The sequence below is a fragment of the Mastigoproctus giganteus genome, chromosome 6 (assembly GCF_048544385.1).
Source record: "Mastigoproctus giganteus isolate SK-2022 chromosome 6, ASM4854438v1, whole genome shotgun sequence".
In the NCBI taxonomy this organism is placed as follows: domain Eukaryota; kingdom Metazoa; phylum Arthropoda; class Arachnida; order Uropygi; family Thelyphonidae; genus Mastigoproctus; species Mastigoproctus giganteus.
In genome coordinates, this window is record NC_143580.1 from 101,271,682 (window position 1) to 101,290,373 (window position 18,692).

The following is an 18,692-nucleotide window of genomic DNA, read 5'->3' on the forward strand; positions in this document are numbered from 1 at the left end:
CCTAAGAGCCGTCTCCACTATGTCTTGGGGTGCTGACAGAAGCTCTCTCCTTCGTCTTATAGAGCTTTAGTAAGATCACGCTTAGATTATGGATCACCTGTCTGTGACTCCTCTAGAAAAAGTTTGCTATTACATCTGAACACCATACACCATACAGCATAGTGCCCTTAGGATAGCTGTGGGTGCCTTCAGAACATCTCCAGTCCACAGCCTGTATATTGAGGCAAATGAACCTCCACTGCATCTAAGGAGAAAATCCTTATTGTGTAACTATGCACTAAAGATGAAGAGTATTCCAATACATTCTAGCTGGAAACACTTGTTTAACACTCAGTACACCATGCTATATCACGACAAACCTAATGAGAATCGCTCCGTAGGGCTTCGACTCCAAGAGCTCGTGATCGGTTGGAACCTTAATTTTCAGAATGTTTTCCAAGACCTTGGTTTCCCGAACCTCCCTGGACTGAATTCATACCTCTCTGTGACAATTTCTTTTTAAGATGGAGGAAGACCTCCTTGACTAATACAAATTTTAAACAGCTTCATAAATCGCATTCTTTGGAAAAACTCAGAAAATGTACATATCTATACTGATGGCTCCAAAACAGATACAGCAATAGGTGCTGCAACAGTTTCTTCCACCTTCTCAGTAGCTGTGTCTCTTTCTATTGAATGCAGTATCTATACTGCAGAATTATTTGCAATAAAACTTGCTCTAGATAATTTTTTGTCAGTTGCATCTAAAAATAAAACAAATCCTCATATAATGTCCCCAACATTCAAAAGTTAGGAAATCAAGCTTTAGCTCCCTCTCCAATTTACAGGAATCCTTAACCTTATTTCATATTCTTGGCAATGAAGCAAATTTCGAGGAACTATTTAATTATTTGAAACACATAAATCTGTATAATAGACTGTAATCATAGTGATAAGCAAATCATGAACAGTCACATATGCCCAAGAGGCCCTTGTGCCAAAAAAAAAAACCCAAATGCAACAACAAATATGGCTAAAACAAACGTAATGATGAACAAGTATGCCATAGAAAGGGATATAATGATTGAAGGAGCAGTAATTGAAAAGGTGGAGTCATATACATATCTGGGACAAGTCATTAGCTGTAATAATGGTAAATGGCTGCAAATCAAGAGAAGAATAAATTTTGGATGGATAGCATTCAGGAAATATTGTCACATACTGAGGAGCAATATCCCAATTTGTCTGAAACATAAAATAATAAACCAATGTATACTCCCCACCATGACTTATGGAAGTGAAACTTGTGCACTCACCAAAAGAATGGAAGAGAAGCTGAGAACTACACAGCAAAGAATGGAACGAATTATATTGGGAATCAGACTGTTAGATAAGAAGAGAAACACATGGATTAGGCAGCAAACTCAAGTAAAGGACATTCTTATCAAAACTAAAGAACTAAAATGGTCTTGGGCAGGACATGTAGCTTAAGACATGATGACAGATGGACTAAGAAAATAACAGAATGGTACCCAAGAGGAGCTAGAAGAAAACCTGGAAGACAACAATGGAGATGGACAGATGAAATTCACGAGTCTGTGGGTAGTAAATGAATGGCCATTGCACAAAACAGAAGGAACTGGAAAGTTGCTGCAGAGGCCTTCATCCTGCAGTGGATTAAAAATGGCTGATGATGATGATATCCCAGATGTGGGAACAATATTCCATGGTAGGGTAGATTTGTACAGAGGAAGCAATATTTGTAATGTGTTATTGCAAATTACAGAGATTAGAAGTCGGGGTAATCCCTAATAGAGATATCTGATCTTGTCTAGAAATCTGAATTTCATTAAAGTTAAGCATAGGAGCAGAAGAATCCTTTTTGCGAGATATAAGGCAGGACTAAGTTTTAGAAGGATTGAAATTAGTTAAGTTATCTTTGCCCAAGTGGAAAATTACCTGGAGATTAGCATTTAAGGATTTGGTAGTGGATATTCAAGAAGTTGTAGTTGTGTGTGTGTGCAGAGCAAGGTTTTTCAAACTGCAAAGTGGAATGCAATGTGCTGTAATTGGCAAAACTATGGATAGGATTTCCATTCAATGGAAGAAAGTCATTAATATACAAGTGGAAAAGAATGGGAGATAGAACTGAACCTTAGTGTTTGGCAGCCTGGAATTAGTGGTGTGATTTGGGGACAGTTTTTGTGGTGTGCTGTTGAATGAATGGGTCAATGGGAACACATGTACATGGCAACACTATGGCACAAGTCCTAGCAGGTTGCTAACTGGTTTCAAGAATATGACAATGAATTCTTTATCCTCCTACGCCACCTATCTTACTTTATGGCAACTCAATTGAACATGTTTGGTACCCACTGAAAATGGACGGTCAGTGTTATATCCACCTGTTAAAGTTGAAGCATTACTGAACATATTGTACAATATCATATCTAGCACTATCTCAGGGACATCCTGAAAAAAACCTTTGGGATCCATGTCAAGACGTCTTGACATGGATCCCAAAGGCAAAGGCCAGCCCCACAAGATATTAAGTAGGAATTACTAAAACAAAGCTGCATGTGCATAAACACTGTGTGTGCATAAATATAAAATAAAAACATTGTGGCATCTCACAGATGCTGCATAAGCAACTTTGAATGACTTTAAGACCTTTAGGGGCATGAATAATGGAGGGTTAATTGCCATTTAGAAGAGATCTCCATTATGCATAAATAAAACATACAAAAGGAAAGAAGGCAACTCTATTTAATGATGTTTTTATTTTAATTACATAAGGTGAAACGTTAGCGAATTCTGTCCATGGTACTTTCTGTGACTTTACATACCTATGTTAAAACAATGATATTCAAAATGCATCTAAGAATGAATTCATTTGGCAAATAATGATTTTGCTGGGACTGAGGAGCAGCAAAATAACAACACATTTTAAACTTATTTAAAATATATTATTATAATTCTGCCCTAGTTATTAATTTGGCAGAGCAATGAAAATAACTGTCTCAGTATTTCCACATATGATTGTGACATATTGGTAGGTCTAAAATTAAAACATCACTAATATTTATAGATCAGTAAGTATTGGTAATGGCAAATGATGCAAGAAAGCAGACTTATACAGCATCATTAAAATAAACTTTCCATCACACCTGTTCATCTCCTTTAATAATTTGTTAGTTCCTCTTTGAATTTATTGAATCTATTCACTTCCACAACACTGGATGGAAGTTTGTTCCAGCTGTCAACTATTTGTTGGCAGAAGGCAAATTTAATGCATTTGTCCTGCAACCATCCTTTCTCAGTTTAAATTTATTTCACTTCATGTGTGTTTCCTGACCAAAAGGAATAATACCATCAGCATATAGCATACTCAATCCATTGAAAGCATTAAACACCTCAATCAGATCTACTTGCAGGTGCCTAGTCTTCATATTCTGCAATTTGCAGAAATTAAGTCTTTCTCGGTATGTGTCCATTTGTTCCCCTCAGCAATCTTGTTGCTTTCAACTACCTACCTGCTCCAACGGACCAACATCTTTTCTGAAATGAGGTTTCCACACCTGTATGCTGCAATCTTCAAAGTATGGCCTAACCATCACCTTCTACGACAGGATAATCACCTCCTTGTCTGTGCTTTCAAAATTCCTGTATACAATTGACAAAAGCCATTGAGCTGCCCTACCAGCCCATATGTACTGCTTAGACAACTTCATATCTGACTGTACAATTTTCCAAGTCTTTTTCATTTCCCTCTATTATTGTTTTGATATTACTGCTACCCATATGCAGTACTTTGCATTTGTCAGTTGCCGCTTCAGTTCAGTTCACTTCTATTCAAACTTCAGTTGCCACTTCACAGCCAATCTGCCTAACTTTTCTAGATCTTGTTCAAGTAATATACCCTGATTATTGTTATTAACTACATTGCCGACCTTCTTATCATCTTCAAACTTAGACATTAATCCTGATATGATATGCCTTCATCAATATTATTGATACGTATTGAAAAGAAGAATTGGCCTGGCACTGAACCCTGGGGAGCTTCTGTAATTAACAATAGTCCAAGTATTGTCCCACCTAACCATCCCTTTATCCATACCAGTAACTTGCCACTAATACCACACTGCTCCAATTTGCACAGGAGTGTATTATGTGATTAAGTAATTAATCATATTTTTATATATTTACAGAATGATATTAGCATTACAGGCATATGAGGCAAGAAACCAAGCTTATGCAGCATCAGCCAAAAAAAAAAAAAACAAAAACCACTTCCATTTCACCCCTCCGTTTGTTCGAAATACTTGTCCAGCTGAGCCTTAAATTTATTTAGGCTATCAACTTCCACAACAAGGGATGGAAGTCTGTTCCACCAACAAATTACCTGCTGGCTAAAGGCAAATTTCTGCACGTCTATCCTACATCTGTCTTTCCTCAATTTGAATTTATGCCCTCTCAGGTGATTTTTCTGAGCTAGAGGAAGAATCCCATCAGCATTGAGCATGCTTAAACCATTCAAGGCTTTATACACCTCTATCAGGTTTGCAAATTACAGTCTCCAGACACTGTAATTTGCAAAACTTAAGCCTTTCTTCGTAAGAGCACCCCTTTGTTCCATTCACTAATCTTGTTGCCTTTCTCTGTACTCGTTCCAGCAGCTCTACATCCTTCTTGAAATGAGGCCTCCAGACCTGTATACAGTACTCTAGGTGTGGCCTGACCATTGCCTTATACAATGGAATAATCACCTCCTTATCCCTGCTGGAAAAATTCCTGTATATCATTTACAATACTCCATGAGCTACTCTTGCAGCCCATCTGCACTGCTCAGAGAACTTCATACCCCCAAGTCCCTTTCATTCTCTACCACTGTCAGTGTAGTACCACAGAGTTGATACGTTGCTCTGGGATTGCTGTTTCCCATGTGTAGTACTTTACATTTGTCAATGTTAAACTTCATTTGCCACCTCTCAGCCCATCTGCTCAACCTTTCCAGATCCTGTTGCAGCAGCATAGTGTCAGTAGTGTCCTTGACAACCCTGCCAACCTTTGTATCATCTGCAAACTTGGATATACCATCATCAATATCATTTATAAATACAGAAAACAACAATGGACCCAACACTGAGCCCTGAGGGACTCCACTAATAACATCAGTCCACGATGAGCAGTGTCCATTGATTACCTTTCTAAGATCTAAATATATAATATCAAAGTTATTCCCTGCATCCAGTTCTTTTGTGACTGCATCATAGTATCTGATCAAATCAGGCAAGACTTTCCCTTAACAAAACCATGCTGTGTCCGAACTATAACAGAAGTCGTGTCTAGATGATTCTGCAGTGCTTCTTTAACCAGCGCCTCCATTAATTTTACTGGAACAGAAGTTAAACTCACAGGTCTATAATTACGTGTGTCAGCCTTTGATCCTCCTTTGTGAATTGGGTTCACATTTGCACATCTCCAGTCAATGGGTACCTCCTCCGAGTCCAAGGATGCTCTAATGATTATTGCTAAGGGTTTGCTTACTTCCTTTGCTGCCTCCTTTAATATAACTGGATAGATCCCATCCACCCCAGGTGCCTTTTTTATGTTTATTTTCAACAATTTCTCCTCCACTTTACTCTCAGTTATTACAAAATCATCTAGCTTACTGCCAGAGTTGAATACACTTCTGGCATTTCCCTCGCTGAATAGCTCCTCATGTGTGAATTTCGATGCAAAATATTCATTTAGTTTGTTAGCTACCTGAGCAGGATCATCAACAGTTGAACCATCACTATCAAGTGGACCAATCTGATTCATCCCTTTCCTTATAGAGTTTACATAAGTAAAGAACTGTTTGCTATTTTTTTTTTCCATCCTTTGCCAAAGATTTTTCGTAATCTGCCTTTGCCTGCCTAATCTCCTTTGTGACTTGGTTACGGACCAGGTAATATCTATCATAGGCTTCCATGTTACCCATTAATTTATATGTATCCCATGCATTTTTCTTCCCTGCCATATGTCTCATTAGTTCATCTGACATCCATTTAAGCCTAAAACTTGAACAATATTTCTTAGTTGGTATGTAAAGCCTAGTAGCTTCCAAGATAAGTTCCTTGAATGCTTCCCATTTTGAATTTGCTGTTGGTAACATCATCAGTTGGTCCCACTGTATAGAATTTAAATACTGCCTCCGACTATCGTAGTTGCCTTTATGAAAGCAAAAACCCTTCCCTTTACCCCTGATGGTAGTTACCTCTTTGAGTAAATCCCACTTCAGCACACTGTGATCACTGCCACCGAGTGGTTCCTTTATCTGCAGATTCTTAATGCATGAAGAATCACTACTGATAATTAAATCAAGAGTATTACTCCCTCTAGGTGCCTCCTGAACATACTGATGTAGAAAACAATCATCCAATAAATCCACAAAAGCCTTGCTAGTGTGTGAGTGACCAGCCAACAAATTCCAGCCAATATCTAGGAAATTAAAATCCCGCATTATAAGACTCTGATTTACTGGCCCACTCTATTTCCCTGTACAGTTTCTTATTATGCTCATCACAGTCATTAGGCCTATCACACACTCCTACTCTCAATTTTGATCTCCCAATGCTTATGTCACACCAAACTGACTCGACTTTCCAGCGATGTCGGCTGGCTTCACTTCCTTGGGTTTTATGTGTTTCTTAACTAATAGCATAACCCGTCCTCCCTTCCTATCCTGTCTATCCTTTCTGTACACATTGTACTCTCCAAATTCCAGTTCTGCATTCCTTATATTTGTGTGACACCACGTCTCTGATACCCCAACATTATCTGCCTTTGATGTTTTGAGCAAAACCCCAAATTCATGAAACTTATTTACCAAACTCCTAGCATTGGTGTACACGCAAGTATACATGCAACTGTTCCTATTCTTAGCTACACTAACACAACCCATGTGTTTACTTGTACCGCAATGACTTCCAGCTGTCTCTGAAATATCTTGCATCTTGTTTTCCAGGCTGCTGCTCATTCCAGTAGAAGCAGTGCAAGAATCACTTTCACCTCTGCCAGTGGCTGCTGTTAATATATTAGTCCTTGTATCCCCTCAAGCTAGCAGTGTTCCGACCTACTTAACACTGCCTCGATAGCATCAGCAAATATTCTTGCACCCTTTCTATTTAAGTGTATCCCCTCCCTGTATGGCAGCTACAACTTGAAATGTTTGCATGTCCAAGGGTTTTTATTCTAATTTATTCAAATATTTATGCATTTATTCAATTTTAAAATTTTATTCTTGATTTCCTTGTATGGATATAGAATATTGTATAAATGTTTAAATTTTTATTTCACTTTATTTCAGTAAAAAGGAGGAGAGGACGTCCTCGCAGTTTATCCAAAGAAGTAATGCAGTCTTTTCTCATCCAGAGTGCCGACGGACAAACAGTGATGATGCAAATTCCTCTATCCAGTATACCAACTGGATTGAATATGCAGGATGTAGCTCAAGGAATTGCAAATACTTTCAGTACTTCTCTTGAGGTTACTGAATTTATTTTATTTAACTTGAATTTTATATTGTAATCTAATGATTTTATGTATTCACATAAAAAGTTTCACTTTGCACTTGTTTTTTAAAGTTTGGAAACAGGCATAAATATATAAAACTTTACTTAGATCATTGATTTTAAAACTTTTTTTTTTTTTTGTTAACATGCCACTTAAAAAATGCAAAGGTATTATACCATAATAATCATAATATGTCATAAAACTAAGGATTGTATTAACAGGCATTATTTTTACCTGTTCATTATAATCTGATTTCTTTTTATGATGTTAAATTCTGATTTGGTAGCATCAATATCCAGTCATTGGTTTTTAACCATATAAACTTTTTGGCTGCTGTAAACGGATAAGTATTTTTAATTTTTACAGTATTCTTCATTAATTAACATACTACATTGTGTTTTACAGAGATATTTGGAAGTTACGACTCCCACTGTTGGCGCCTGTATTGTTTCACTAGCCGCCATATTGTAATCGATAACAAATAGCGTAATGTATATATATCTCGAACTTATAGCATAATATGAAGCACTGTATTAGGAATCTGTTAGCCTGTTATAGTATTATCAATTAATAAAAAATATTATTAATCTTATTAAATTTCATTGTTAATTAAATTGTATTTAAACTGAAATCATGATCCAGACTAGAGCTGCAAAGCAAAGACCACAGACTAATGAGAGTACTATGACTCGGGGGAGAAATGAAGGGGGTGATTCTCCAACACATCACAGTCTCACAGTGAAATGTGAAATGTTTGACGAACCTTTCTAAAACAGGACATGATTTAGCCAAGGAGGATGCCTTTGTTGCTGCTAGGTGTCTAGAGTATCAAGAAATTAGGCGCCAACTCAGCATTCTGATGGGCTTGAGGTGGTGGGTAAATGCCCACGAAAATATTAATATGAGAGGCCCATCAAGATCTCTGCTGGCCAGCTCAATGACAGAGCTCACTCCTGTGCATCAGGCAACAGAGAGGCAATCTCCAAGGCAGATTGTGCTGGTCCCACAGAAACTAGTTATTGTTGGTGATTCTATTATCGGGGAGACGAGGAATATACTATACAAGAAGTATAAGTGGAACATGACCAGGTTATGTCTGCAAGAGGCAAATGTTGATGGTGTTGTAGAGCAGATATCATCTTTTAAAGGCACAAAAGGTGATATTATTGTACACGTTAGAACTACGTGTACATCAATTCAGCCGTGGAGAGGTTATGCAAGGGTCAAGGGGTGGGATTTTTTTTTTTTTGAGCCTGGACTGTGCTTGTTGACAGAAGAGACTGTTTCTCCAGGAATGGGGTACACTTAAATAGAAAGGGTGCAAGAATATTCGCTGATGCTATCAAGGCAGTTTTAGGTGCATTGGAAAACTGCTAGCATGGGAGGGGGGCAGAGATAAAAAGGTTAACAGTGGCCACAGGAAGAGACAAAAGTGATTCTTGGACTGCTTCCACTAGAATGAGCAGCAGCCTGGAAAGCAAAGCAATGGAGATTTCGAGGACAACTGGGAGTCATAGTGGAACAAGTAAATATATGGGCTGTTTTAGGGTGACTAAGCATAGAAACAGGTGCATGAATACTTCCATCTTTGCCAATGCTAGGAGTATAATTAATAAATTTGATGAGCTTGAAGTGTTAGTCAAGTCATCAAAGGCAGATATTGTTGGGATATCAGATACGTGGTGTCACACAGACATAAACGGTGCAGAATTATAATTTGGGGAGTACAATGTGCACAGAAAGGATAGAGAAGACAGGAAGAGAGGAGGGGTTAGGCTGTGCATTAGCATTAGTAGAGGCATATGATGCAAGAAAGCAAGCTTATTCAGCATTATTAAGAAACACATAAAATCTAAGGAAGTGCATCCAATTGATGTTGGTGGACAATGCAATGTTGAGTCTCTTTGGTGTGACATAAGTACTGGGAAAGGAACAATTAGAGTAGGTGTGTGTTATAGACCAATGAATCTGATGAGTTTAATGAGCAGAGAAATATAGTGGGCTAGTAAATCCGAATGTTTTATAATGGGGGATTTTAACTTTCCAGATATTGACTGGAACTTGTCGGTTGGTCACTCACACACTAGCAGGACTTTTGTGGATTTATTGGATGACTGTTTTCTACAGCAACATGTTTGAGAGGCAACCAGAGGGAGTAATACTCTTGATCTGATTATCAGCAGTGGTTATTCATGCATTAAGAATTTGCAGATAAAGGAACTATTGGGTGACAGTGATAACAGCGTGCTGATGTGGGTATTACTTACAGATGTAACTACCATTAAGGCTAAAGGGAAGTGTTTTGCTTTTATAAGGGTGACAGACAGTTTTTAAATTCTGTACAGTGGGATCAACTGATGATGTTAACAACATTGAATTCTAAATGAACTTAATTGTTGTAGCTTCCAAAATTAAGTTGAACTTAATTTTGGAAGCTACTAGGCTTTTTGTTTTGCCTAAGAAATGCCATTCAAGGTTTAGGCCTAAATGGATGTCAGATGAATTAATGAGGCTCGTGGTAGAGAACAAAAATGTATGTAATGTATATAAAATATCAGGTGACACAGAAGCATATGGCAGATATAAGCTAGTCTGAAATCAAGTCACAAAGGAGGTTAGGCAGGCGAAGGCAGATTACAGGAAATCTTTGGCAAAGGAAGCACAGAAAAACAGCAAAGTGTTCTTTACTTATGTAAACTCTAGATGGAATGGGATAAATCAGAATGGTCCAATTAACATAGATGGTTCGACTGTTGACGATCCTGCTCAAGTAGCTGATAAACTGAATGAGTATTTTGCATCTACATTCACACATGAGGAGATATTTAAGGAGGGGAATGCCAGAAGTTTATCAAACTCTAATAGGAAGCTTTTTTAATAACTGAGAACAAATTGAGGGAGAAATTGATGAAGTTAAACATAAAAAAGGCACCTATTATAATGAAGGAGGCAGAAAGGGAAGTAAGCAAACCCTTAGCCAAAATTATGAGAGCATTCTTAGAGTTAGGAGAGGTCCCCCATGGACAGCAGATGTGAAAATGTATCCCCAATTCACAAAGAGGATTCAGAGGGTTACAAAAATAATTATAGATCTGTTAGTTTAACTTCTGTTCCCGTGAAAATAATGGAGTCACAGGTTAAAGAGATGATACAAGATCACGTAGACATGACAGCAGTAATAGCTGAGACAGAGCATGGGTTATTTAAGGGGAAGTCTTGTCTAACCAATTTGATTGGTAGCAAGATGTGGTCACAAAGAAACTGGATGTAAAAAATAAATTTGATAGCATATATTTGGATTTCAGGAAAGCTTTTGATACTGTTGCACATGAAAGAGTGCTGACAAATTGGAACGGTATGGCCTTAAGAGCAAGTTACTGCAATGGATAAAGGGATGGTTGAGTGGGAGATGGCAGAGAGTGGTAATAAATGGACACTGCTCTACGTGGGCTAATGTTATTAGCAGAGTGTTCCAGGGTTTGATGCTTGGCCCAATGTTGTTTTTTATATTTATCAATGATATCGTTGGAGGTATATCAGGCTTATTGTCTAAGTTTACAGATGATACGAATGTTGGTAGAATTGTTAATGACAGTAAAGACAAGTATGCTACTACAACAGGTTCTTGAAAAGTTAGACAAATGGGTTGAGAAGTGAAGTTTTAACATTGAAAAATGCAAAGTACTCCATATATGAAGCAGTAACCGAAGAAAAATGCACCAACTTTGTGGTACTGCACTCAGGTAGGTGGAGGATTAAAAAGACATTGTGCAGTAAGATTTGAAATTCTCAGAGGAGTGCAGACGGGCTGCCAGTGCAGGTCATGGAATTTTGTCAATGATATATAACAATTTTGATAGTAGAGACAATTAATTTATTATCACTTTGTATAAGAAATGGTCAGGCCACGCTTTGAGTACTGTATGCAGTTCTGGAGGCCTCATTTTAGGAAAGATGTAAAGTTGCTAGAACGAGTACAGAGAAGGGCAAGAAGATTAGTGAGAGGAACAAAGAGGTGCGCTTATGAAGACAGGCTTAAATTCTACAAGTTGAAGCATCTAGACTAGGAACCTGTGAGGTAATCTGATCGAGGTGTATAAGTCCTTGAATGATTTGAGGAGGCTCAAAGCTGATGGAATTCTTCTGTTTGCTCATCTTAAGAACCTGAGGGGACATAGTTTCAAATTGGGGACAGGCAGTCGTAGAATAGATGTGTGGAAGTTTGCACTTAGCCAGCGGGTAGCTGATTGCTGGAATAGACTTCCATTTGTTGTTGTGGAAGTTGATAGCTTAAATATATTTAAAGCTGAAGTAAACAAATATTTGGAGTTGCTGGATGGGTGAAATGGGAAGTTTTTTTCTTTTTTTTTTTTTGGGTGATGATGCTTGCTTTCTTACATCATATGCCTTAACTAATTCTAATGCTATACTGCTCCAATTTGTGCAGCAGTCTTCCATGTGCAACAGTATCAAAAGCCTTTCTAAGATCCAAATATATGATATAAAAATTATTCTTTGCATCCAGTTCCTTTGTGACCACATCATAGTATCCAAGCACTGCATAGTATCCAATCAAATTGGTCAGACAAGTCTGACCAATTTGATTGGATACTATGCAGTGCTTCTTTAACCAGTGCCTCCATTAATTTCCCTGGAACAGAATTTAAACTAACAGGTCTGTAATTACTTGTGTCGCCCTTTGATCCTCCTTTGTGAATTTGGGTCACATTTGCACATCTCCAGTCAATGGGTACCTCCCCTGAGTTCAAAGAAGCTCTCATAATTATGGCTAAGCGTTTGCTTACTTCCTTTGCTACCTCCTTTAATATAAAAGGATAGATCCCGTCCACCCCAAGTGCCATTCTTATGTTTATCTTCAACAATTTCTCCTCCACTTTCCTCTCAGTTATTACAAAATCATCTAGCTCACTGCCAGAGTTTAATTCACCTTTGGCATTCCCCTCCATGGATAACTCCTAATGTGTGAATGTAGATGCGAATGCTTATCTACATCCAATGGACCAATCTGATTTATCCCCTTCCTTCAAGAATTTACATAAAGAAAGATCTCTTTACTGTTCTTTTGCATCCTTTGCCAAAGATTTATCAGTCTTCTGTGTCATCTGTCAATTTATATGTATCACATGAATTTTTATTCTCTGCCTCATGTCTCGTTAGTTCATCTGACATCCATTTAGGCCTAAACCTTGAACAATAATTTCTTAGTTGGTATTCAAAGCCTAGTAGTTCCAACATTAATTCTTTGAATGCTTCTCATTTTGAATTTGCTGTTGGTAACATCATCAGTTGGTCCCACCATATTGAATTTAAATACTGTCTCAGACCTCCATAGTTGCCTTTACGAAAGCAGAAACCCCTGATGGTAGTTACCTCTTTGATTAAATCCCACTTCAGAACATTGTGATCACTGCGACCTAATGGTTTCCTTTATCTGCAGATCCTTAATGCATGAAGAATCACTATTGATAATCAGATCAAGAATGTTACTCCCTCTAGTTGCCTCCCGAACATGCTGCTGTTGAAAACAATCATCCAATAAATCCACAAAAGCCTTGCTAGTGTGTGTGACCAAGCCACAAATTCCAGTTAATATCTGGGGAATTAAAATCCCCCTTTATAATGCTCTCTGATTTACTGGCCCTCTCTATTTCCCTGTACAATTCTTTATTATACTCATCATAGTCATTAGGCCTATAACACACTCCTACTCTCAATTTTGATTTCCCAGTGTTTATATCACACCAAACTGCTTCGACATGCTGTCCAGCCTTGCACTGCCACTACACTATCCAGCCATGTCGACTGCCTGTACTTCCTTGGATTTTATGTTTCTTAACTAATTGCATAACGCCTCCTCCCTTCCTACCCTGTCTATCCTTCCTGTACACATAGTACTCCCCAAATTCCATTTCTGCATTGCTTATATTTGTGTGACGACACATCTCTGATATCCCAACATTATCTGCCTTTGATGTTTTGATCAACACCTCAACTTCAGCAAATTTATTTACCAAACTCCTATCATTGGTGTACACACTAGTATACATGCATTTGTTTCTATTCTTAGCTACGCTAGCACAGCCCATGTGTTTACTTATACTGCAATGACTCCAGGTAGTCTCTGAAATCTGCTGCATCTTGTTTTTCAGACTGCTGCTCATTCCAATAGATCAGTGCAAGAATCACTTTCACCTCTGCCATTGGCTACTGTTATTCTATTAATCTGTGTATCCCTTCAAGCTATTATTTTTCCGACTCACCCAACACTGCCTCGATAGCATCAGTAAATATTCTTTAACCTTTCTATTTAAGTGTATTCCATCCCTTTAGAAGCAGTCTCTCTTATTAACAAGCAGAGAGCTGGCTGAGAAAAATCTGCCCCCTTGAGTATTTCACAGTCTCTCCAGGACCAAATTGATCAATAAGGCTCTCATCATATACTCCTTGCAATCGTGTCTGCGCAGAATTGCAGACACTTTCAAATTCAACCCTAATTCGCAGCTTTTTTTTCAACAGTGACCTGTACTTGTTAAGTAATTCTGCCGGTCTCCTACTCTTAATATCATTAGTGCCAACGTGTACAACAATATCCCCTTTTTTGCTTAAAAGATTATATCTGTTCTACAGCGTCATCAACTGTTGCACCTTGGAGACATACCCTGGTCCTGTTCCACCAATTCTTTTTGCACAATAGGTTCCCTGTTTCCCTGCCAATAGAGTCACCTACAACGACTAGTTCCTTTGGGACCAGGAACGAGAACTGAAATACGAGAAATATTTGGGTCACTGCAGAAATGACTGCTTGCCTAGACATAAATGTAATTCCCTGACAAGCTCCACATTGGAGCTTGTGAGGGAATCCTTTCAATAATATCAACGATTCGTGTAAAGTGATGCACCAATGCTTCAGGTTCCAGATAAGATTAGTAAAGTGCATACCTTTCTGTTTGAAAGTATGCACTTTGATTGGATGACTGCCTGACCAATTTGATTGGATACTATGATGCAGTCAAAAAAGAACTGGATGCAGGGAATAGCTTTGATATTATATACTTGGATCTTAGAAAGGCTTTTGATACTGTTGCACATGGAAGACTGCTACACAAATTGGAGCAGAGTGACATTGGAGGCAAATTGCTGCTATGGATAAAGGGGTGGTTGAGGGGGAGAAGACAGAGAGTGGTAATCAATGGACACTGCTCATCGTGGACTAATGTTATTAGTGGAGTCCCTCAGGGCTCAGTGTTGGGTCCATTGTTGTTTTCTGTATTTATAAATGATATTGATGATGGTATATCAAGCTTAATGTCCAAGTTTGCAGACGATACAAAGGTTGGCAGGGTTGTCAAGGACACTACTGACACTATGCTGCTGCAACAGGATCTGGAAAGGTAGAGCAGATGGGCTGAGAGGTGGCAAATGAAGTTTAACATTGACAAATGTAAAGTACTACACATGGGAAACAGCAACCCCAGAGCAACGTATCAACTCTATGGTACTACACTGACAGTGGTAGAGAATGAAAGGGACTTGGGGGTGGTTGTGCAGGCAGATATGAAGTTCTCTGAGCAGTGCAGACGGACTGCAAGAGTAGCTCATGGAGTATTGTCAATGATATACAGGAATTTTTCCAGCAGGGATAAGGAGGTGATTATTCCCTTGTATAAGGCAATGGTCAGGCCACACCTAGAGTACTGTATACAGGTCTGGAGGCCTCATTTCAAGAAGGATGTAGAGCTGCTGGAACGAGTATAGAGAAGGGCAACAAGATTAGTGAATGGAACAAAGGGGTGCTCTTACGAAGAAAGGCTTAAGTTTTGCAAATTACAGTGTCTGGAGACTAGGCACCAGCGAGGTGATCTGATAGAGGTGTATAAAGCCTTGAATGGTTTGAGCATGCTCAATGCTGATAGGATTCTTCCTCTAGCTCAGAATAATCACCTGAGAGGGCATAAATTCAAATTGAGGAAAGACAGATGTAGGATGGACGTGCGGAAATTTGCCTTTAGCCAGCGGGTGGTTGGTACTGTGTTTAAGGCTCAGCTGGACAGGTATTTTGAACGAACAGAGGGGTGAAGTGGGTTTTTTTTTATATAACAAAACCATGCTGTGTCCGAGCTGTAGCTGAAGTCTTGTCTAAATGATCCTGCAGTGCTTATTTAACTAGTGCCTCCATTAATTTTCCCGGAACAGAAGTTAAACTAACAGGTCTATAATTACTTGTGTCAGCCTTTGATCCTCCTTTGTGAATTGGGGTGACATTTGCACATCTCCAGTCTGTGGGTACCTCCCTTGAGCGCAAGGAAGCTCTCATAATTATGGCTAAGGGTTTGCTTACTTCCTTTGCTGCCTCCTTTAATATAACTGGATAGATTCCATCCACCCTGGGTGCCTTTCTTGTGTTTATCTTCAACAATTTCTCCTCCACTTTACTCTTAGTTATTACAAGATTCTCTAGCTTACTGCTAGAGTTGAATACACCTCTGGCTTTCCCCTCGCTAAATAACTCCTCATGTGTGAATGTCGATGCAAAATATTCCTTTAGTTTGTTAGCTACCTGAGCAGGATCATCAACAGTTCACCCATCGATATCAAGTGGACCAATCTGATTCATCCCCTTCCTTCTAGAGTTTACATAAGTAAAGAACTCTTTGCTGTTTTTCTTTGCATCCCTTGCCAAAGATTTCTCGTAATCTGCCTTTGCCTGCCTAACTTCCTTTGTAACTTGGTTACAGATCAACTTATATCTATCACAGGCTTCTGTGTCATGTGTTAATTTGTATGTATCCCATGCATGTTTCTTCTCTGCCATATGCCTCATCAGTTCATCTGACATCCATTTAGGCCTAAACCTTGAACAATATTTCTTAGTTGGTATGTAAAGCCTAGTAGCTTCCAAGATAAGTTCTTTGAATGCTTCCCATTTTGCATTTGCTGTTGGTAACATCATCAGTTGGTCCCACTGTATAGAATTTAAATACTGTCTCAGTCCATCGTAGTCGCCTTTACGAAAGCAATAACCCTTCCCTTTACCCCTAATGGTAATTACCTCTTTGAGTAAATCCCACTTCAGCACACTGTGATCACTGCCACCTAGTGATTCATTTATCTTCAGATTCTTAATGCATGAAGAATCACTGCTGATAATCAAATCAAGAGTATTCTTCCCTCTAGTTGCCTCCTGAACATGCTGATTTAGAAAACAATCATCCAATAAATCCACAAAAGCCTTGCTAGTGTGTGAGTGACCAGCCCCCAAATTCCAGTCAATATCTGGGAAATTAAAATCTCCCATTATAAGACTCTCAGATTTACTGGCCCGCTCTATTTCCCTGTACATTTTCTTATTATACTCATCAGAGTCATTAGGCCTATAGCACACTCCTACTCTCAATTTTGATCTCTGAATGCTTATGTCACACCAAACTGACTCGACACTGCACTGTCCAGCGATGTCCACTGGCTTCACTTCCTTGGATTTTATGTATTTCTTAACTAATAGCATAACCCGTCCTCCCTTCCTATCGAGTCTTTCCTCTCTGTAGACGTTGTACTCCCCAAATTCCAGTTCTGCATTCCTTATATCTGTGTGACACCACGTCTCTGATATCCCAACAATATCTGCCTTTGATGTTTTGAGCAATACCTCAGATTCATCAAATTTATTTACTAAACTCCTAGCATTGGTGTACACGCAAGTATACATGCACCTATTTCTATTCTTATCTACCCTAACACAACCCATGTGTTTACTTGTACCGCAATGACTCCCAGCAGTCTCTGAAATATCCTGCATCTTGTTTTTCAGGCTTCTGCTCATTCCAATAGAAGCAGTGCAAGAATCTCTTTCACCTCTGCCAGTGGCTACTGTTAATCTATTCGTCTTTGTCTCCCCCCAAGCTATCAGTTTTCCGACCCACCTAACACTGGCTCGATAGCATCAGCAAATATTCTTGCACCCTTTCTATTTAAGTGTATCCCATCCCTGTAGAAGCAATCTCTCCTGTTAACATGCATAACATTATGAAAATATTGCATGAGGAGGATGCTGAAATGGATGAATGTAGAGCTGGCCTGTCAAATAGAACAAGAAAAAGATAACATGTTACAGAGAGAAGAAAAGTACTGAAGACTACAACAGGTACAAGGTGATTCATAATAGTATCACACGCAATTTTAGAGAGGCCAAAGCTGCATATGAGAAAGCACTGGCTAAGAGAGCAAAGAGTAGGGACAAGAAATTTTTCATGTATGCGAATACAAGTAATAAAAAAGTGAATCAAATTGGACCCTTGTGTGCTAGGAGTGGGAAAGTCTTAGACAACCAAGCTGATGTTGCAGATGAATTTAACAGGCTTTGCATCTGTCTTTACTTAAGAAAGGCCTGTCATACTTCGAGGAGGCTGTGCAAGTGAGGCTGACTTATAGCAATTTAGAGATTTTGAAATTACAGATGACTCTTTATTAGAAAAACTTTTCAGAATGAAGCCAAGTAAGGCATTAGCATTGGTAGTGGAATATGATGCAAGAAAACAAGCTTATACAACATTTGCCTCAACTTCCACAATGACAAATGGAAATTTGTTCCAGCAATAAACCACTCACTGGCTAACAGCAAATTTGCACACATCTATTCTGCAATTGTCTTTCCTCAGTTTCAATTTATCGCCCCCTCAATTGCATAATCTGAACAAGAAGCAGAATCCCGTCAGTATTGAGCTTGTGAAAACCAATCAAAACCTTATACACCTCAATCAGATCACCACACAGGTGCCTAGTCTCCAGATGCTGCTGTTTGCAAACTTAAGCCTTTCTTGGTAAGAGCACCCCTTTGTTTCCCCCACAAATCTTTCCCTTCTCTATACTCATTCCATCAGCTCTACATCCTTTGTAAAATGAGACTTTGTATGCATTACTCAAGATGTGGCCCGACCATTGCTTTATACAAAGGGATAATCACCTCCTTATTCCTGCTAGTAAAGTTCCTGTATATCATTGACAAGACCCCATGAATTGCTCTGGCAGTCTGTCTACACTGCTCTGAAAACTTCATATTTAAGGGTGTTGCAGATATTCTCTCAGATATTCCAAGCTGTGCTTGCTACCTGGGAGTCTAAACACTGATGGAACTGATA

The 18,692-nt window shown here is 38.8% G+C and overlaps 1 protein-coding gene across 1 annotated transcript in view; it reads left to right on the forward strand.

Annotated features, from left to right (window-relative positions):
- Nucleotides 1-18,692, forward strand: part of LOC150084478 (uncharacterized) — an 804,913-nt gene that overhangs the window by 412,143 nt on the left and 374,078 nt on the right. Inside the window, exon 8 of the mRNA XM_090376257.1 lies at nucleotides 7,331-7,509. Within this exon, the coding sequence (XP_090232383.1) occupies nucleotides 7,331-7,509 (179 nt within the window). The remainder of the gene's footprint in view (nucleotides 1-7,330; nucleotides 7,510-18,692) is intronic.